The following is a 17,481-nucleotide window of genomic DNA, read 5'->3' on the forward strand; positions in this document are numbered from 1 at the left end:
ATGTCACTGGTGAGGCGGTGAAAGTGGGAACATGATGAGAAAAAGCCCATCCTGTGTGGACAACAAACACAGGCACAGACAGACTACACCCTTTCACACACACAGCCACACATACATTGACTGTGATGGTGCGTTGATGTCCTTTTCCCCCTATCTCTCATGTCTGTGCGGTTCACTGACAGCGAGGCTGCATAATACTATTCTCAGTCACGCCCATCCACAACTGTGGCCGATAGCAGCTGTTCTGTCAACACACAACTGTTAGCACAACAGCTTGTGTGTGTGTGTGTAACATCTTTATCAACAACACAACAACAACAACTTAAACAACAACAACAACTTAAACAACAACAACTTAAACAACAACAACAACAACAACAACAACAACAACAACAACAATAACAACAATAACAACAACAATAACAACAACAACAACAATAACAATAACAACAACAACAACAACAACAACAACAATAACAACAACAATAACAACAACAACAACAACAACCATCATCGCCCCACCGCCACACCTGAATGAGCTCAGCGACAGTGGCGCGGTTGTCCGGGTCCTTGTCGAGGCAGCGCGCCAGGAACGACTTGAAGTGCGATGACCACCCCGTTGTTGACAGCTCGGGCGAGGGGTTGTTTGGGATGCGGAATAGCGCACTCATCGTCTGAAGGTGGAAGAGCGGCGGCTTCGTCTCCGCCAACTCTGCACACACACACACACACGCACGCACACACACACACACACACACACACACACACACACACACACACACACACACACACACACACACACACATACACATGGGGATGAAACGGGTGAGGAAAGAGAAACAGAGACACCCAGCAGCTGCTCCACAGCACAGCAGCCGACAGCAAGGAAAAGGGAGAAAAGGTACGTGTTTGTCTACGTGTGTGGTTGCATGTACATGCGTGCGTCTGACCGATGAGTGTGATGCCGAGGGACCAGACGTCGGCCGGGTACGAATATGTTCCTGTTTCCATCGCCAATATCACTTCTGCTCGCAACCACAGTTGTGGCAAACGCGTACAAGGTGAGGGGAGCGTCGTACAGCTGGCAGCGCCACTGTTCTGGCAACGACAGTGCATTGTCAACACACACACGCACGCACACGCACGCACACACACGCACACAACACACACACGCACGCAAAAGCGAGCACGAGTGCATGTGCACACCTGGTGCGAGCCAATACGGAGAGCCGATGAATGTGTTTGCACGGCCCTCGGTGTTGGCAACGTCCGCAGAGGCGCCAAAGTCACACAGCTTTACCTGAAAACATCCAACACACACATACACACACATCGGAGCCAACGCGTCAGGGACACGCTTGTACACATCCATACAAACACATCCGTACACACACACACACACACACACACACACACACACACAACCATCCATACAACCATCCACAAACAACCACACACAACTTGAGCACCTCAGCGCTGTCTGCGAGGAGAATGTTGCGCGCTTTGATGTCACGATGCAGTTTCTGGTTTCCGTGAAGATACTCAAGTGCCTTCACAGCATCAAACACAGCAGTGCAAGCAATTGTGGTGACATGTGAGGGGATGGTGACAGCTTTGCTCTGTCTTGGCATAGTTCTCTGCATTCACACGTACACACGCACACGTCCACGTCCACACGTCCACACGTCCACATGTCCACACGTACACATATCCACACGTACACACACACACACACGTACACACATACACGTGATGTTTGACGTACCTTAAGGATGCCCCAGCAGACAGCCTTGATCTCCGCCTCTGCGAACGGCTTCTTGAACACCTCCATAATGTCGAAGCACGATCCAAGACAGTAGTCCATGACGATCCACACTTGCTTCCCCTGTGGCAGATTCACGACAGCATGTGTGTACAGCGCGTTAGGATTGAAAGCACAACAAAAGCCACAGTGCAGCATGACACTTGGAGCTGGCATCGCCTGTTCAATAAATGCACACAAGATGAAACACAAGCACACACACACACACACACACACACACACACACGCACGCACGCACACACACACACACACACACACACACACACACACACACACACACACGCACACGAACACGAACACATACGTGGAGAAAGCTGTCGTGGAACTTGACGAGGTACGGCGATTCACATTTCTTGAGAAATCTGATTTCCTTCACAATGTCCTTCCAATCATCCTCGCTCTTGAACTTGGTCTTGAACTTCTTGATGGCGACTACGCTCCCTTTCTCCCGATCAATCGCCTGTAGTTGGGGCAAGACATGACACGTACTTAAGTGTCATCCAGCACGCAAGGCACAAAGCGTCTTCGTAGCACAGACAAGAGGAGGCGCATCCACTTGCACACCAGGTGCAGGCGTAGCCAGGAGCAAGCAAAACACTCACACATACACACACACACACACCCACCACACACACATACAATCCCCCGCCCCACACATACATACAACCCCTCCCTCTCTCTCTCTCTCTCCCTTCTGACCTTGACAATGTCTGCAGTCGCGCCATGTCCGATTGGCTCCAGCGGCTCATACAAGAGAGTGGGATCGACGGCGTTGAGCAAGCCTTCCTCCACCGCCTTTGTCTGCCACTTCTCCACCGTGGCACTGTCCATCCTTGCCTCTCTGCCACACACAACCCACACAAGCGCAACCCTCTGTCTCCCTTTCAGCAAGTGAGGTTCGCGTTGGTTTCCGGACGAGGCGCAGGGAGGAGGTGTGGCAGATGCGTGTGTGTTTGTGTTTGCCGCAGCAGCCGCCACCAAAAATACGAACGGGGATCGTATGATTGTGGAGAATTTACTGAACATATTACCAATTTTCGGCAACTGGGAGGACGGTGATGAGCGGCAGGGAAGGTGGCGGTGTGTACGTGCTGGCCAGCAGCAGAGTGGCCAGCGACGATGACGACGACGGCGGCAGCAGCATGGTCGCTGCTGGGCGGGAAGTGCATGGTGATGGTGGTGGTGATGGTGGTGGTGATGGTGGTGATGGTGGTGGTGACATAAGCAGTGGCGAGAGTGGGGAAGGTGTGGCTGATGGTTTTGTCAAACAGCACGGTGCAGCGCCCTCAACAGGCCGCAGCCTCAACAACACATTTTCAATCGAGGACCCCCTCACAGCCTCCTTGTCCCCATCCCCGTCATCCACCTTCTCCACAAGTCTCCTTCAAAGGAGAAAGACAAGCAAGGCCCAGAGGCTCGTGCTTGTTGCCGCGGTCCTCGCTGGCTTGGGCGGTTTCCTGTTTGGGTGAGCACAACCTTGTGTTCCACACCGAGTCTTGCACGCACGCACGCACGCACGCACACACACACACACAGATCTGAAAATACACGAACACGACTCTACACTACACTCAACTACACTACACTACTCTACTCTACACTACACTCAACTACACTACACTCAACCAAACCACACACACACAACATCGCCCAAAGCAAGGGTAACATTGGATGTTGCACGCCACCTTGCTCACCCTGTCGTTGAACACGCGCGCGCGCTCTCTCCCTCTCGCTCTACAATGTCAGATATGATGTTGGCGTGATCAGCGGTGCCCTCTTGCAGCTTGAGGAAAAGTTTGACCTCACAGATGTTCAGAAGGTGGGGCACAACAAATAACAGCAACAAACGCAATCAACACGAGCGATTCCAATGCACGTGGTCGACCAGCAATCACCCCAACATCCATCCCACCTTGCCACATGCACACCAACATGCTATACTGTTGTGTTGACACCCTCTTCTCCTTCTCGTCTCTTTCCGACAGGAGCTGGTTGTCAGCCTGATGCTGCTGGGTGCCATGATTGCCTCCATGGCTGGTGGCCACATTGTGGACTACTTTGGGCGCCGAAACGCCATCATTGGCAACTCGGTGCGTGCGTGTTTATGTCCACAGCTGTGATTGTGGCTGTGGCTGTGGCCTGACAAGCCCGCTTGTGTTGTGTCTCACAAAACAGAGAGTGAGTGAGTGTGTGTGTGTGTGCGTGTGTGTGTCTGTGTGTGTGTCTCTCTCTCTCTCTCTCTCTCTCTCTCTCTCTCTCTCTCTCTCTCTCTCTCTCTCTCTCTCTCTCTCTCTGTGACAGACCGGCACATTCACACAACACACGCACACAGGTGCTTGTCGACTCACTCTCACCCTCCTGACCACACCATGGGTACACCCACGTACACACATGCGCACGCTTGTGCCGTGTTTCAGGTAATATTTCTTGTTGGTGCGGTGTTCATGACACTCGCGCCAAACCTTGCCGTCCTCTTGATCGGCCGCATCGTCGTGGGGTTTGCTGTTTCCCTCTCCGCCACGTCAGAGGTGCGTCACGGTCATACATGTCACACGTACACACGTGTAAAACACACACACACACACACGTGTAAAACACACACACACACACAAACAAAAAAAAATACCACACACACACATGTAACACACACATACATGTATGCATACGTACGCACTCACTCACACACACACGAACATTATATCCTCGCATGCAACCACGCACGCTCACTCGTGCTGGTGCTCCAGGTGATCTACATATCCGAGATTGCGCCTGCGGAGAAGCGCGGGATGCTGGTGTCTGTCAACGAAATGGGCATCACCATTGGCATCTTCGTGTCATATCTCGTCAACTACGCCTTCATCTCAACATCAGACGGGTGGCGGTGCGTTTGCTTTTGCATGTGCGTGTTTGGACACATCGTGTATGCTTGCATGTGCGTTTACCGGTGTGTGTGTGCATGTGTGCATGTGTGTGTGTGTGTGCGTGCGTGTGTGTGTGTGTGTGTGTGTGTGTGTGTGTGTGTGTGTGTGTGTGTGTGTGTGTGTGTGTGTGTGTGTGTGTGTGTGTGTGACTAAGTAGGCGCACCCTCTTCTCTCTATCTTCATGCTCACATTCAAGCACTCAGCCTGCCAATCACACCAACAAACCCTAACCCTGGCCTGCCAATCATCAACGCGACAGGTACATGTTTGGGCTGTCGATGGTGCCAGCTGTGATTCAGGGCATTGGGATGCTGTTTCTGCCCAAGAGCCCACGCTGGCTGCTGCTGCGGAAACAGCCGCTGGCCGCACGCGCGTCACTCGCTCTTCTGAGGAATCCAAACACTAGCAACATCGAGGCCGAGATGCACGCCATTGAAAGCAGCCTCAAGGCCCAGGTAATTGCCTATGATAAGAAGATGCTTGCCTGTGTATGTGTGTGTATGAATACGTGTATGTATGTGTGTGTGTGTGTGTGTGTGCGTCTGTGTGTTTATGATGAGTCGGCCGCTCGGTGCAGTCACTGAGGAAGACTTGCAATGCTGCTGACACCAACCCTCTCACGCTCTCACTCACTCACTCACTCACTCACTCACTCACTCACTCACTCACTCACTCACTCACTCGCTCGCTCACTCACTCACTCACTCACTTTTTTGTTTGCCTTCCCCTCCTCCTCCTCAACCACCACCACCACCACCACCACCACCACCACCTCCTCCTCCTCCTCCTCCTCCTCCTCCTCCTCCTCCTCCTCCTCCTCCTCCTCCTCCTCCCCTCCTCCTCCTCCTCCTCCTCCTCCTCCTCCTCCTCCTCCACCACCACCACCTCCTCCTCCTCCTCCTCCACCACCACCTCCTCCTCCTCCTCCTCCTCCTCCTTCTCCTCCTTCTCCTCCACCGCATCATCATTGTGTGCAGGACTCGCAGTCGCTGCTGTCGTTGCTCACGGACCGCCGCCTGCGTCGCTGTCTCCTCATCGCGTGCGGACTTGCACTCCTGCAGCAGTTCACGGGGCAGCCCAACGTCCTGTACTACGGCAGCACCCTCTTCAAGGCCGCGGGCTTCGACACAGACCGGGAAGCAACGCTTGCCAACCTCGTCATTGGTGGCGTGAAGGTCATTGCAACCGCCATCGCCCTGGTCAAGGTGGACAGCTTGGGGCGGCGTCCTCTCTTGCTTGCAGGCACGGCCCTGATGATTGTCAGCCTGGTGGTGCTTGCATCCGTCACCACCGCATTCCCTCCCGTCCGTGCCAACAACAGCACCATGCCCAACACAACAACAACCACCACCACCACCACCACCATTGCACCAACCACGGTGACGCAATTGCCAACGACGACAACGACGACGATGCCTGCAGGCAACACGTCCACGACTGCTGTGCGGGCACCGTCATCAGCGCCGCAGCATCGTGACCGACGAGCTGTGACGGCGTGGGCGTACACAACGCCCGCCCCGCCCACAATGGAGCACGGTGCACATGCCAGCATATCACCAGCGCCCGCGTCACTCTCATCGTGGTGGCAGGCCGCTGTTGCTGACCCGTCGGAAGGCAGCAGCAACGCTTCGCCTGCACACGGCACCACACATCTACGCGGGCGCCGCCGCGCGCACGTGTCATCTTCGCACCACAAGCAGGACGATTGGGTGTTTTCCTCCGCCGCCGTCAAATGGACCTCGCTCGTCTCCATGATCTTCTTCGTCGTCGCTTACGCCTTCAGGTGCCCCTGCATGAAGTTGTGCTCGTGTGCCTGTACCTGTCTGTGTGTGTGTATGTGTGTGTGTGTGCGTGACCGCGTTGCCAAGATCTATTGCATTTGTTGTTCTGCTTGACCAGAACTGACACACATCTACGAAGCTGCACAACACACACACACACGCACACACACACGCGCACACACACACACCTCACATGTTCACACACACACACACACACACGCACACACGCACACACACACCTCACATGTTCACACGCACACCCATCTTCTGACCACTGTCGGCAGCTATGGCCCCGTGTCGTGGCTGGTGATGAGTGAGATCTTTCCCGATGACCTTCGCGGCCGCGCTGTTTCCATCGCCACCATCTTCAACTGGGGCGGCAACCTCATCGTCTCCCTCTCCTTCCTCAGCTTGCTTGGTCAGGCGCATGTGATGTGATGTGATGTCATGTCATGTGATGCGCGCGCGAGTGTTTATGCGTGCGTGTGCAATGTGTGTAATTTGTGTGTGTGTGTGTGTGCGTGTGTGTGTGTGTGTGCGTGTGGTGTCAAGAGTCTCATGCGCGGGGTCCTGATAAGCTGTGCTTTGCTTTGCTTTGACACCAATCCTTTCCCGTGTTCGTATTGCCTTTCAGATACTGTCGGGTTTGCTGGCACCTTCTTCATGTATGCTGTGATTGGCGTCGTTGCCTTCGTCTTCGTCCTCGGTATGCAACAATGACAGCTGTGTGCGCGAGCGCTCTTGCATGGCATGCGCTGGGCTGTCACTGCTCCCTTGTGTCCACGCTTTCAAATCATACACACACGCGCACACACACACACACACACACACACACACACACACACACACACACACACACACACACACACACACACACACACACACACACACACACACACACACACAGTTCTGGTGCCAGAGACGCGCGGGCGCAGCCTCGAAGACATTGCGGAGATCATGAAGACGCAATCAAACCACTGTCTAGGTTGGTGTTGCTTTGGTGATGGTGTGCACACGATTGTTGATACACACTCGCACGATACACAAATATGCACCGCAACTGTCTGACACCAGCCCCGTGCCTTGTGCTGCTGCTGCTGCTTTCCAGATCTTCCCTGCATCCCCAAGCGCAAAGGATACCGTCTGCAACAGGATGCATGATGACGATGATGATTATGCATGATGATGATGGTTTCTCATCTCAGCAAGACAGACAGGGATGGGCACAGCCGCCTGCTTTTTCTTCCGACGCAGTTCCTTATGTTATGTTATGTCAGGATGTTCACTGCTGCCATCATTTCATTCGCCTGCGCGCACACGCGTGGGTGCAGAGTCGTAGCTTGGTGTAGTTTCATTTCAAATTTGCGGCGCCAAACAATGCAAGCGAAAACACGCCACACAGCTGCAAAAAGACAGACACATAGACACACAGACACACATCGATCTACGAAACCTGAAGGCGAGGAATAACGAGAGAGAGAGAGAGGCAGAGAGAAAGTTGCGGTTGCGTGTGATGTAACGGCATGCGGCAACAATTGCTGAGGGGAAGGGCTTGAACAACCAAGTGGCAACGCGCGAGAAGGCGAAGTGTGGAAGAAGCAACACACTGAAACAAACAACCAAAATGCTGACGAGGAGACAAGAGGGAAGGCACGACACTGCATCATGTACACACAGACACACACACAGACACAGACACACGCACGCACGCAGACACAGACACAGACGCACGCACACGCACACGCACAGACGAACATCGAGTGAGCGAGCGGGCCGCTCAAGACGACGGCGGCTCAATCTGACGTGAGCGGTCCGATGCCTCGAGCGACGAGAGCGAGACTTGCTTCACAAACTGCGTATCAAGATACATCTGCACACGACGAAGGACACACAATACACACAATACACGCCACTCACATGGTGAGCATCACACACGAGAGGAACGTCATGGAAAGCAACGGAACCATCCACGACAAATGACACCTCAGCCAGCAGCCCACCTTCTGCACCACACTCAATCACACACACACACACACACACACACACCACCACCACCACATCCGACTCAGAACACGAACACGCGGCACAACAGACCTGGATGATTTCCTTTGCAGGGAGGCGGTATTCGAGGCGCTGGTACGCGCGAATTTCCTCAATGGCTTCAACAAGATTCATCCGTTTCATCAGGTTGATGAGCTTCACCCCGTTGTTGTCCATGGTGTCGTTGAACGCGTTCTGCCGCCGGAGAAAGTCGTTGTTGTACATGGGGATGGGCGGGATGCACGGCTTTGCTTGCAGGTGCCGTTCCCGCAACAGCGCCCGCAGACGACCAAAGTGGAGGTCGCCGCACAGCTGCTCGTGCTTCTCGTACAGCGTGGTCGAGCGCGGGTGCTTGTCCCGGAACAGCTTCCACGTCTGCTTGAGCCGGCGGATGGAGCTGTGGGAGATGCCCAGGTACACCGCGTAGAAGAGGTCAAAGTTGCCCAGCGACAGCAGCGTGTCTGCCAGCCGCACCATGTACTTGAGCCGCTGCACACGCTTCAGCCGCTCCGCCTCGCGCAGGATCGACGCCATCACCCAGAACGTGACGACAGTGGCGTGCTTGGCAAGCAGCTTCTTCCGAGGCGCCTTCTCCGCCTTCTTGCCAATCAGGTCGTGCGGCGTCAGCTGCACGTACAGCTTCCAGTGCCACAGCGTCAGCTGCTCCGCCGTCTCCCAGTACCCGAGTTGACACAGGTCCAGCTTGCACACGGACATGGACGAGCGTGGACGCATGACTACGTCCCACTCCTCCGCCTCGTCCTCGTCCATGTCTCCGAGGATGCGACGCGCGCCAGAATCCGTGAAGATGTTGGCCGTGCTCTGCCGCCGGCACGACTCAATGTGCTTCACCATCTCAAGCATGTTCTTCGTGGACGAGTGCAGCCCCTGGTGCCGCTGCAGGAACGACCGCAGCTGCGAGAGGAGCTCACGGTCACGAAAGTCGTCCGCGTTGTCAATCAGCCAGCGCTTGATTGCGTTCAGCACGCGGGCGCGCACCTGGAAGCCAACAGGGTCCTCGGCAGGCGTCGTCACCACCTTTCCCTCGAGGGATTCCTCAAACCGCGTGATGAGCAGGTCAAGCAGCTCCCGCCCCGTCGTAAACGAGTGGTACGTCAGGATCACCGCTGACATGAGCTTCGGGTCAAACCGCTCAGAGCGCGTGATGCGCGTCACAATCTGTGGGAGTGACGCCGCAGCCAGCACGCGCGTGGCATCTGCCGCCATCTCCTTCTTCTGCTGCTCCTTGAGGGAGTCTTTCGTCAGGTAGATGACATCCTCCTCACCGCCGTCAAACACGCTGCCTGCGCGCTTCCGCTCCCCCTGCCCCACAGCACCTCCGTCCTCGTCCTCGTCCTCGCTCACCGCCTCCTGCACGCGAGCGGCCGGCGCGGTGATGTCCGTGTACACGTACTCGTCCTCCTCGCCCTCCAGCCCCATCCCCATGCGCATGGACATGTACCCGGGCTCAGCCATCACGGCTGCAGACGGCGGCGACGCAGGTGCTGCCGCGGGCTTTGGCGGGTGCTTGCGCGCATCGCTGTCACGCCGCGCCTGTGCAGCGGTCTGGCTCTTGAGGATGGCGTCGAGGTCGGCCAGCAGGCGCGTGCCAATGGCCACGGTGCCCTTGATGCTGGTGAGCAGGGAGGTGGCAGCATCGCCCGTGAGCGAGGCGCCACGCGGCTGCGCCCGGAACACGCGGCGGGCCTCCTCCGTCATCGTCTGCACACGCACGGCACGGGGAACAATTGGTCATTGACAAGGAAGGGGGGAGGATTTGAGCAAGGAGGGTGAGGCACAAGCCAGGGAGAGGGGGGAGGGGAGGTGCAGTTGGGAGTGGACATGAAGCGTAATGCAAAAACCAAAAACAACACACGCGCACGCACACACACACACACACACACACACACACACACACACACACACACACACACACACACAAAATCACAGGCACACACACACACACACACAAAAAAAAATCACACACACACACAAAATCACAGGCACATGTACGCACACGGCCACTGACCTGAATGCGCTGCACAAAGCTGCTGACAGTCTTGGACCACGTGTCAACAGATGACGCGTTGCGGCTGTCCACGCAGATGAGCTTGTTGCTTGCAGACATGAGCTTCCGCAGCACGTCAAGCAAACACAGCCTGCTGACGTTGTTCGCAGCGTCCACGGCCTTGTCGCAGCGCTGCTTTGCCTCGTCCAGCTGCTTGGAGACAATGTCCCTGTACCGCTCGTTGCTCATCACGGCCTGGTCCAGGGCATCAACCTCCACCCCGCTGGTCAGCAGCTTCGACAGCTGCGCCTCATCCTCATAGTCGTCGTCGTCATCTTCCTCTTCCTCCAGCAGAGAGAGCTCCTTCAAGCCCGCCACGTTTGCGTCCCCGTCCTCCTCCTCCTGCTCAAAGTACCCGCTGCCAATGCTTGCACCGCTCATCATCGTTGCCGTCTGCCCCGCCCCTTGCTGCTGCTGCTGCTGCTGCTGGCCCTGGGGGTGCAGGTGCTGCTGTCCAAGAGCACGTGCTGCCGGCGTGTGTGCGCCTGCCGCCACTGCCGCCCCGCGCCCGTCACGCCGCAGCGTCGCGTGCTGCCGCTGCTGCTGCTGGTGTTGGGAGTGCTGGCGTGCAACCTGCGACACATATGGGGTGGCGGGGTCGAGGCGTGCCCAGTCAACGTGCATGGCCAACCCAAAGTCAAGAAACTCCCACTCCCCCGAGGCGGCGGCGGCGTGCAGAATCTCAAGCAGCGCTGCGCCGAGTCGGTAGCAGTGCGCAACAACCACGTCAAACTCAAATGGAAACGGCGGACTGAGCATGAACTTGTACAGGGCGTCCTGGACGGCCATGCCGGCCTGAACAGCAGACAGGATTGCGTCACGCAGCTCGCCCTCCACCTCGCGGCCAACGTGGGCGACATTTACCATGCCCAAGATGTCCTTTGTCGCCCAGGTGAGCCTGGCCACGAGCGTCGTCAGCTGCGGCTGCGTGCGCGGGCGCTCTGCGAGGATGTGGAACACCTGGGAGAGGCGCAGGGCAATCTCGGCCGCCTCCTGGCTCGTCGATGGCTGCGTGAAGATGACGTGTGCGTGCGTCACCCACGCCAGAATCTCGGAGAAGAACGACACGCGGTTGAGGTGGCGCTCAACGACACGCATGGTTGCTGCACTGTAGTCGTTTGCCTGCATGGCCGTCTGCAGCAGCGTCTCGCCGTACTCCATCCACGGCAGCGCGCGCCCCAGCACAGATTGCGTGATGAGGCGAAGTTGCATGATGCACTCGCCGTCCTCTGGCGAGGGTGCCAGCAGTGTCGCCTTGAGCCCAAGCAGCAGCTTGCGTTCGGTGGCCACGAGCTTGTGGGCAATGTTGAGGTCCTGAGTCAGCACTTTGTCAAAGAGGCCGATGCGGTCGCAAATCTCGCGGACCTGCGACGCTGTTGTTGCCAGGCGGCGAACGGTGAGGGTGTCGATGGCCACGTGGGGCACGCGTGTCGACCCGCCCTGCTCTGTTGTTGATTCCCCGGTCGTCCCCTGCAGCTGCATCCCAACGTTGCTTCGCTGCAGGGGGTGGCGGTGATGGTGATGGTGGTGATGATGGTGATGTTGGTGATGTTGATGATGTTGGTAGTGGTGAGAACGAAGGGGGGGGGGGTGTCAAGCAGACCAATCAACGGGCGCCATCCAAAGGTGTGTGTGTGTGTGTGTTTGTGTAGGTCTCACAAGCTCTCTCTTTCTCTCACATACACACCAACACACACACACACACACACATACACACACACACACAACTCTGCCCTTGTACCTTGAGGGATGAGTTGATGGCCGAAGCAAGGTGGTCCCTGAACATGCGAAAGACACAAACAGTCATGAACAGCAGTGTGAGCATGGCAAGGCGGCAAGGCGCGAAACCAAACGTATGGCTGTTCCATTTGATGCCTGCGGTTGGGAATGGGAGAGCACATCCAACCACGGTCGAGCTGGCATGTAGGCGTTCACGCACCGGTGTGGCTGTGACTTTGAGCGGATGCGAATGCGGCCGTTCTCCATGAACGTCGGGTGTGTGGCCAGGCTGTGCACAAGCTTCACCTGCGCGACGGCAAGAGAACAGGATGGGGTTGGTAAGGAGAACCACAAAGGGGGGGGGGTATCCGCGCCCACAATGAAGTGCCAGCAAACAGGTCTCCAACAGCACAACCAGCGGAGATTGTGAACATGATACAAGTGTGTGTGTATGTGTATGTGTTTGTGTGTGTGTGTGTGTGTTTGTTTGTTTGTTTGTGTTTGAGTGTTCTTGTGTGTGTGTGTGTGCGCGCGCTCCACAAAGCAAAGCGACGCAAAGAAAAGGTTTGGTGCGACGTACAAAGAGAATTGTTTCCGTGGTGCCGGAGACGTTGCATGTGCATCTGGCCAGGTCGACCACAAAGACCGGCTGTTGTGTCTGGGAAGACGGAAGGTTGAAGGGAAGAAGAGCGCGCGTGAGGGGGAGGGGCAGGGTAAGTGGTCGAAAGATGCGCAATGTATGGATGGATGGTGGTAATGGATGCATGTCGCGAAATCGCCGCGACAAACGCAAGCGCAGCAGAGACGACAGCTCACCGAGGGGTTGATAACGAACAGGGAAGGTGGCTTGATGATGAAGATTCCGGGGTGCTCTGGGGAATTTAGGCATGCGGTTAGTTGATGTCGTGCAAGCTTGAGCGCGGTTGCGTGGAGGGTGTGTGTGTGTGTGTGTGTGTGTGTGTGTGTGTGTGTGTGTGTGTGTGTGTGTGTGCACGCGCTCTTGGCTTGCTTGAGCGCTCGTTGTGTGTGTGTGTGTGTGTGTATGTGTGTGTGTGTGTGTGTATTCACCCTGCCAGCCCCACCCCGACTCTCTCCCCATACACATTCACAAATACACAGACACACATTTACACAAAGACACACATTTACACACAGACACACATTTACACACACACGCACGCATGTTTACACCCAATCCGATCTCGAGACACGACAAGCACGCCACGTGGGCCATACCTCCTTGGCTAGTGACGATGGAAGCGTGGTGGGCTTCAAAGTTGAGATACTCGGGTCGCCACCGCGCCCACGCAGGGGTGCGAGACATCTTGTTGGTGGTGGTGGGGGGGGGCAGGGGAATAAAGCGGAAATGGGGTTGTCACGCAGCCAAAATGACGGTCGGTGGTGCTGTGTTGTGAGGCTGCTCAGAGCGAGGTCACACACAGAAACCCACCAGAGAGGGTAAGCAATCAAGAACCCTCCTTGCTTGCCAACAAAGCACAGCAAGCGGTCTGTTTGCACGGTTGCTTCGTTGGTCGGTTGAAGATACCCAGCCAAGCGGCGCGGTCAACACCGACACGGTGCAGGGTGTGCTGATGTGGTGTGGTGCTTTGTGCGACAACTGGCTGGCTCGCCGTTCTCGCAACAACGACAGATACCGAAATTTGATGGTTATCTTTCAATAATCGTCACGATTGCCCAACAACAGCTGGGCTGGCAAAAGGGCAGAGCAGGTGGTGGAGGTGGATGGGTGGAACCAAAATGTGACACACACACACACACACACACACACACATGCAAGCAAGAAGATCACAACGAGACAAGCAAAGGACCACGGCAATACACAGCAACATGAATGTGCAAACAAGACAGGAAGGCTGCGTGCAAAGAAAAGGACAAAAGCGCAACCATCTGCAGCGGGAACTGAAGTGCAGAGATGATGTGCTTTTGGGTGGAGAGGGGGGAGACACAACAAACGCAGAAGGGCAGTGTGAAGGGCCATAGGAGATCGGAAGTGGTCGAGCAGAGAGACGGAAAAAACCAAAAGAGACAGCACACGTGTGTGGGTGTGTGTGTGTGTCGCCTTGCTTGCAGACCTGTCCTCAGACCTTGGAGCTCTTGCTCTTCTTGCCCTTCTTCTTCTTCTTCTTCTTGTCCTTGCCGTTGGCAGACGCAGCGGCGTCACCGAGCCTGGGCTTGAAGTAGCGCTCATCCTCGTCGTCCAGGCTGTCGTGGCCATCGTCCCTCTTCTTCTGCTCCGCCCTCAGGGCCATGACGTCCTTGCCGTACTGCGACAACTTACGCGGCAAACGCGGGCCTGATGCCGAGCCCATAATCGGCTTGCGGGACGACAGCGCGGCAATGCGGCGCGTAATCTGCGAGTTTGTAAGCGTGTTTGAATGTATGTGTATTTGTGGTGAGTGAGAGAGTGTGTGTGGTGAGTGAGAGAGAGTGTGTGTTTGTGTGTGTGTGTGTGTGTGTGTGTGTGTGTGTGTGTGTGTGTATGTATGTATGTATGTATGCATGCATGTGCGTGGGTGTGAGTTGCTGTGTGTCGCCGTGCTAGTTGGGTTGTGAATTGCATCAACGGCGCTGCTAGCTTCGAGCTAGTCACGGGGCTGGTGGAGCAGCGCAAGCAAGACCCACACAACTCAAGAACAAACCGCCAGACACGGCGGCAAAACAAGCGTACCTCCTCTGCTGAGCGGGAGTGCTGGTAGTCGTCGTGGCGCTCCGGGTAAGCGTAGTGGCGCTTCCACCGCGACCTGTCCTCGTTCGGATGGATGGGTGGCACGATGCCCTGCACGACAGAAACACACGCGTGGATTGCGTTAGCCAAGTGACAATGGAATAGGAGGAAGTGACGATGAAGCGGTAGAGATCAACAGGGTACCAGCAGCACATGCAGGTGCACACGCACACCCACATGCATCACACACACACACACATCACACGCGCGCGGACCATGGCGTAGCGATAGATTGCCGAGTCGGAGGAGTGCTTGAGCAAGTCGTCATGCGTGCTCCACCACAGGTCGTGCAGCTGCTGGATGCCATGCATCTGGGCCGTCGCTGCGTTGGTGTGTGTGTGTGTGTGTGTGTGTGTGTGTGTGTGTGTGTGTGTGTGTGTGTGTGTGTGTGTGTGTGTGTGTGTGTGTGTGTGTGTGAAAGGGTATGTGCGTAGGACGATAAAATGGGCAACTTGCAAGTGGGGCAATAGCACACATATGCAATACGTGCGCTGGTGTTGAGTCGTCAGCACTTACTTTGCGGGGGCGCGCCCATCCAGGGCTTGTGTGCACCGATGAAGTGCACGACGCGAATGCGATCCCTGAAGCGCTCAAAGGCCGGCGCATACCCGTAACTGGTAACGTGTGCACAAGCGACGCAACGTGTGAGACGGGGCATGCAAGGGGTGCATGAACACGTGAGTTTCAAGACGAATGAGAAAGGATTTGAGAAGGAAGGCAAATCCCAGCATCACGGGGACAAGAGCTGTCGCACACGATACACGATACACAACACACGACACGCAACATGCGACACACAACACACAACATGCGACACCATACAGCACGCACAGCACAAAACACCGCACAACACGCACAGAGCACACGTACAACACACCGCAACAAACGCACATGCATTGTACATGCACTTACGCGGCGTTTGCGGTCATGTTGTCGGTAAAGGGGAGACGATGCTCGGGTCCCTGCGTCCGCCAGCTTGAGAAGTACTGGTTGAGCAGCCCTTGGTCGCCGCCTGTCGTGACGTCATATGGGCAGGAAGCAGCAACGCAGGGCATCGTGAGATTGTGGTGTGTGTGTGGGGGGGGGGTGGTATGGATAGCTTGTGGTATCTTGTGTTGTTGGATAGCTTGTGCTTGTTGCGTGTGATTGAGTGTGTTTGAGTGTGTTTGAGTGTGCTTGAGTGCGCTGTTGCGTACCATCGAAGCTGCCCTTCTCGTTGGCTAGCTTTGACAGCGCGCTGAAGGTCTCGTGCGACGGCTTGAAGACGAAGACGCCAGAGTTGAAGCAGTCTGGCCAGCCAATGTCGGGCGCAGCAGCGAATTCGGGCCGGTCAAACAGATCGTCAATGTTCTGCAGCACGATGGTGTCAGCGTCCAGGAAGACGCACTTCTCGTAACGCTCCAGGCGCCAGGCCTGGATCTTGGTGAAGGTGACACCGAGCTCCGGCCGCTGCAGCAGTTCAAGGCGCGAAACGTCACCGCTGCTGTACAGCGACACGTCAACCACGTCGTCAAAGACATCCAGCATCTGCATCCTGTATGCGCAGCAGGGGGGGGAGCGCAGCGGTGAGGAGATGAGTCAACGGCATCACGTGTGTGTGTGTGTGTGTGATTGTGTTTGGTTGGAAGGGGCATGCGCACGATGATGGTGTTTCATCCCAGTTGACTGATAAGCAGACAGTGCAAGACACAACAAGTCGTCGCAGCAGGACAAGAGTCGTGCCAGACACAGGGCAGGGCACGCTAGCAAGCAAGTGAACGAACCATTCAAACACATCCACATCCACATCCACATCAACACACACACACGTCCACATCCGCAACCAAACACACACACATCCACAACCAAACACACACACGACGTACTTTCGCTCGTCGGTGATGTCTGGTCCCACCAAGCAGACAAGGCGCTTGTTGGTGCGCGTTTGGTGCAAGGAGTGGGCGAGGACAAGGGCGCCAATGACATACTTCTCATTGAGTGCCAGCGTCACATATGCACGCGTCTCGTCCTGCATCGTGCCGTTGATGGCTCAGAAGGGGAGAGGAGGAGGAAGGAAAAGGAAGGAAAGGAAGGAAGGAGGCTGCGAAGGGGAGCGTAGGGCGTGCAGGAACCAGCAAGGGGTGCGTGCGTGCGTGTGTGTGTGTGTGAGTTTGAGGTGATGCGATGCGAACGGGTGAATGAGTGTGAGGTCGATGAAACATCAACATCATCATCATTAGCTGCAACAAGAAGAGGGTTGCTTTGGTTGGATCCGTCGACAGGAACACTCGTACAACGGCAACACACAAACGCACACATGAAGCACGCCAAAAAAGGTTTCACTTGATTGCTTGATTCCGAGTTTGGATGGTGAACCGTGGTGGTGGTGTTGGTGGTGGTGGTGG

General features: G+C 55.9%; 4 protein-coding genes across 4 annotated transcripts in view; 1 reads left to right on the top strand and 3 right to left on the bottom strand.

The window, feature by feature from the left end:
* Nucleotides 1-2,798, bottom strand: part of PTSG_03937 (STE/STE20/TAO protein kinase) — a 7,497-nt gene extending 4,699 nt beyond the window's left edge. The window contains exons 1-7 of the mRNA XM_004994775.1: nt 2,522-2,798; nt 2,127-2,282; nt 1,766-1,885; nt 1,470-1,550; nt 1,207-1,300; nt 951-1,025; nt 531-712 (exon numbers count right to left, since the gene is read on the bottom strand). Coding sequence (XP_004994832.1) covers nt 531-712; nt 951-1,025; nt 1,207-1,300; nt 1,470-1,550; nt 1,766-1,885; nt 2,127-2,282; nt 2,522-2,653 — 840 coding nt within the window. The 5' untranslated portion in view covers nt 2,654-2,798. The remainder of the gene's footprint in view (nt 1-530; nt 713-950; nt 1,026-1,206; nt 1,301-1,469; nt 1,551-1,765; nt 1,886-2,126; nt 2,283-2,521) is intronic.
* A 68-nt stretch (nt 2,799-2,866) lies between these two features.
* Nucleotides 2,867-7,963, top strand: PTSG_03938 (uncharacterized protein). Its single transcript, XM_004994776.1, has 11 exons — nt 2,867-3,287; nt 3,569-3,641; nt 3,808-3,912; nt 4,240-4,350; nt 4,567-4,703; nt 5,003-5,198; nt 5,721-6,526; nt 6,809-6,942; nt 7,159-7,230; nt 7,432-7,509; nt 7,633-7,963. Exons 1-11 carry the CDS (start codon nt 2,881-2,883, stop codon nt 7,683-7,685), a joined length of 2,172 nt encoding a protein of 723 aa, XP_004994833.1. The 5' UTR covers nt 2,867-2,880; the 3' UTR covers nt 7,686-7,963.
* On the bottom strand, nt 7,799-13,998 carry PTSG_12101 (uncharacterized protein). Its single transcript, XM_004994777.1, has 8 exons — nt 13,588-13,998; nt 13,168-13,223; nt 12,932-13,009; nt 12,572-12,657; nt 12,374-12,410; nt 10,594-12,129; nt 8,619-10,286; nt 7,799-8,394 (listed from the first exon to the last, which is right to left on the bottom strand). The coding sequence occupies exons 1-8, from the start codon at nt 13,673-13,675 to the stop codon at nt 8,302-8,304; spliced, it is 3,642 nt and encodes a 1,213-aa protein (XP_004994834.1). The 5' UTR covers nt 13,676-13,998; the 3' UTR covers nt 7,799-8,301.
* PTSG_12102 (glycogenin-1) lies at nt 13,974-17,178 on the bottom strand. Its single transcript, XM_004994778.1, has 7 exons — nt 16,963-17,178; nt 16,294-16,631; nt 16,010-16,109; nt 15,614-15,711; nt 15,313-15,419; nt 15,041-15,148; nt 13,974-14,723 (listed from the first exon to the last, which is right to left on the bottom strand). The coding sequence occupies exons 1-7, from the start codon at nt 17,109-17,111 to the stop codon at nt 14,451-14,453; spliced, it is 1,173 nt and encodes a 390-aa protein (XP_004994835.1). The 5' UTR covers nt 17,112-17,178; the 3' UTR covers nt 13,974-14,450.
* Nucleotides 17,179-17,481: the final 303 nt, after the last annotated feature.

This window comes from Salpingoeca rosetta (genome assembly GCF_000188695.1).
Source record: "Salpingoeca rosetta unplaced genomic scaffold supercont1.9, whole genome shotgun sequence".
Taxonomy (NCBI): Eukaryota; class Choanoflagellata; order Craspedida; family Salpingoecidae; genus Salpingoeca; species Salpingoeca rosetta.

Coding starts and splice junctions, on each gene's coding strand:
- PTSG_03938 (XM_004994776.1), top strand. CDS start 2,881: ATGAGCGGCAGGGAAGGTGGCGGTGTGTACGTGCTGGCCAGCAGCAGA. Junction 3,913..4,239: donor ACGCCATCATTGGCAACTCG/GTGCGTGCGTGT, acceptor GCCGTGTTTCAG/GTAATATTTCTTGTTGGTGC. Junction 7,510..7,632: donor GCAATCAAACCACTGTCTAG/GTTGGTGTTGCT, acceptor GCTGCTTTCCAG/ATCTTCCCTGCATCCCCAAG.
- PTSG_12101 (XM_004994777.1), bottom strand. CDS start 13,675: ATGTCTCGCACCCCTGCGTGGGCGCGGTGGCGACCCGAGTATCTCAAC. Junction 13,224..13,587: donor CATCGTCACTAGCCAAGGAG/GTATGGCCCACG, acceptor TAAATTCCCCAG/AGCACCCCGGAATCTTCATC. Junction 8,395..8,618: donor CTGCAAAGGAAATCATCCAG/GTCTGTTGTGCC, acceptor CGTCGTGTGCAG/ATGTATCTTGATACGCAGTT.
- PTSG_12102 (XM_004994778.1), bottom strand. CDS start 17,111: ATGCAGGACGAGACGCGTGCATATGTGACGCTGGCACTCAATGAGAAG. Junction 16,632..16,962: donor GACATCACCGACGAGCGAAA/GTACGTCGTGTG, acceptor CTGCGCATACAG/GATGCAGATGCTGGATGTCT. Junction 16,110..16,293: donor CGAGAAGGGCAGCTTCGATG/GTACGCAACAGC, acceptor ACGTCACGACAG/GCGGCGACCAAGGGCTGCTC.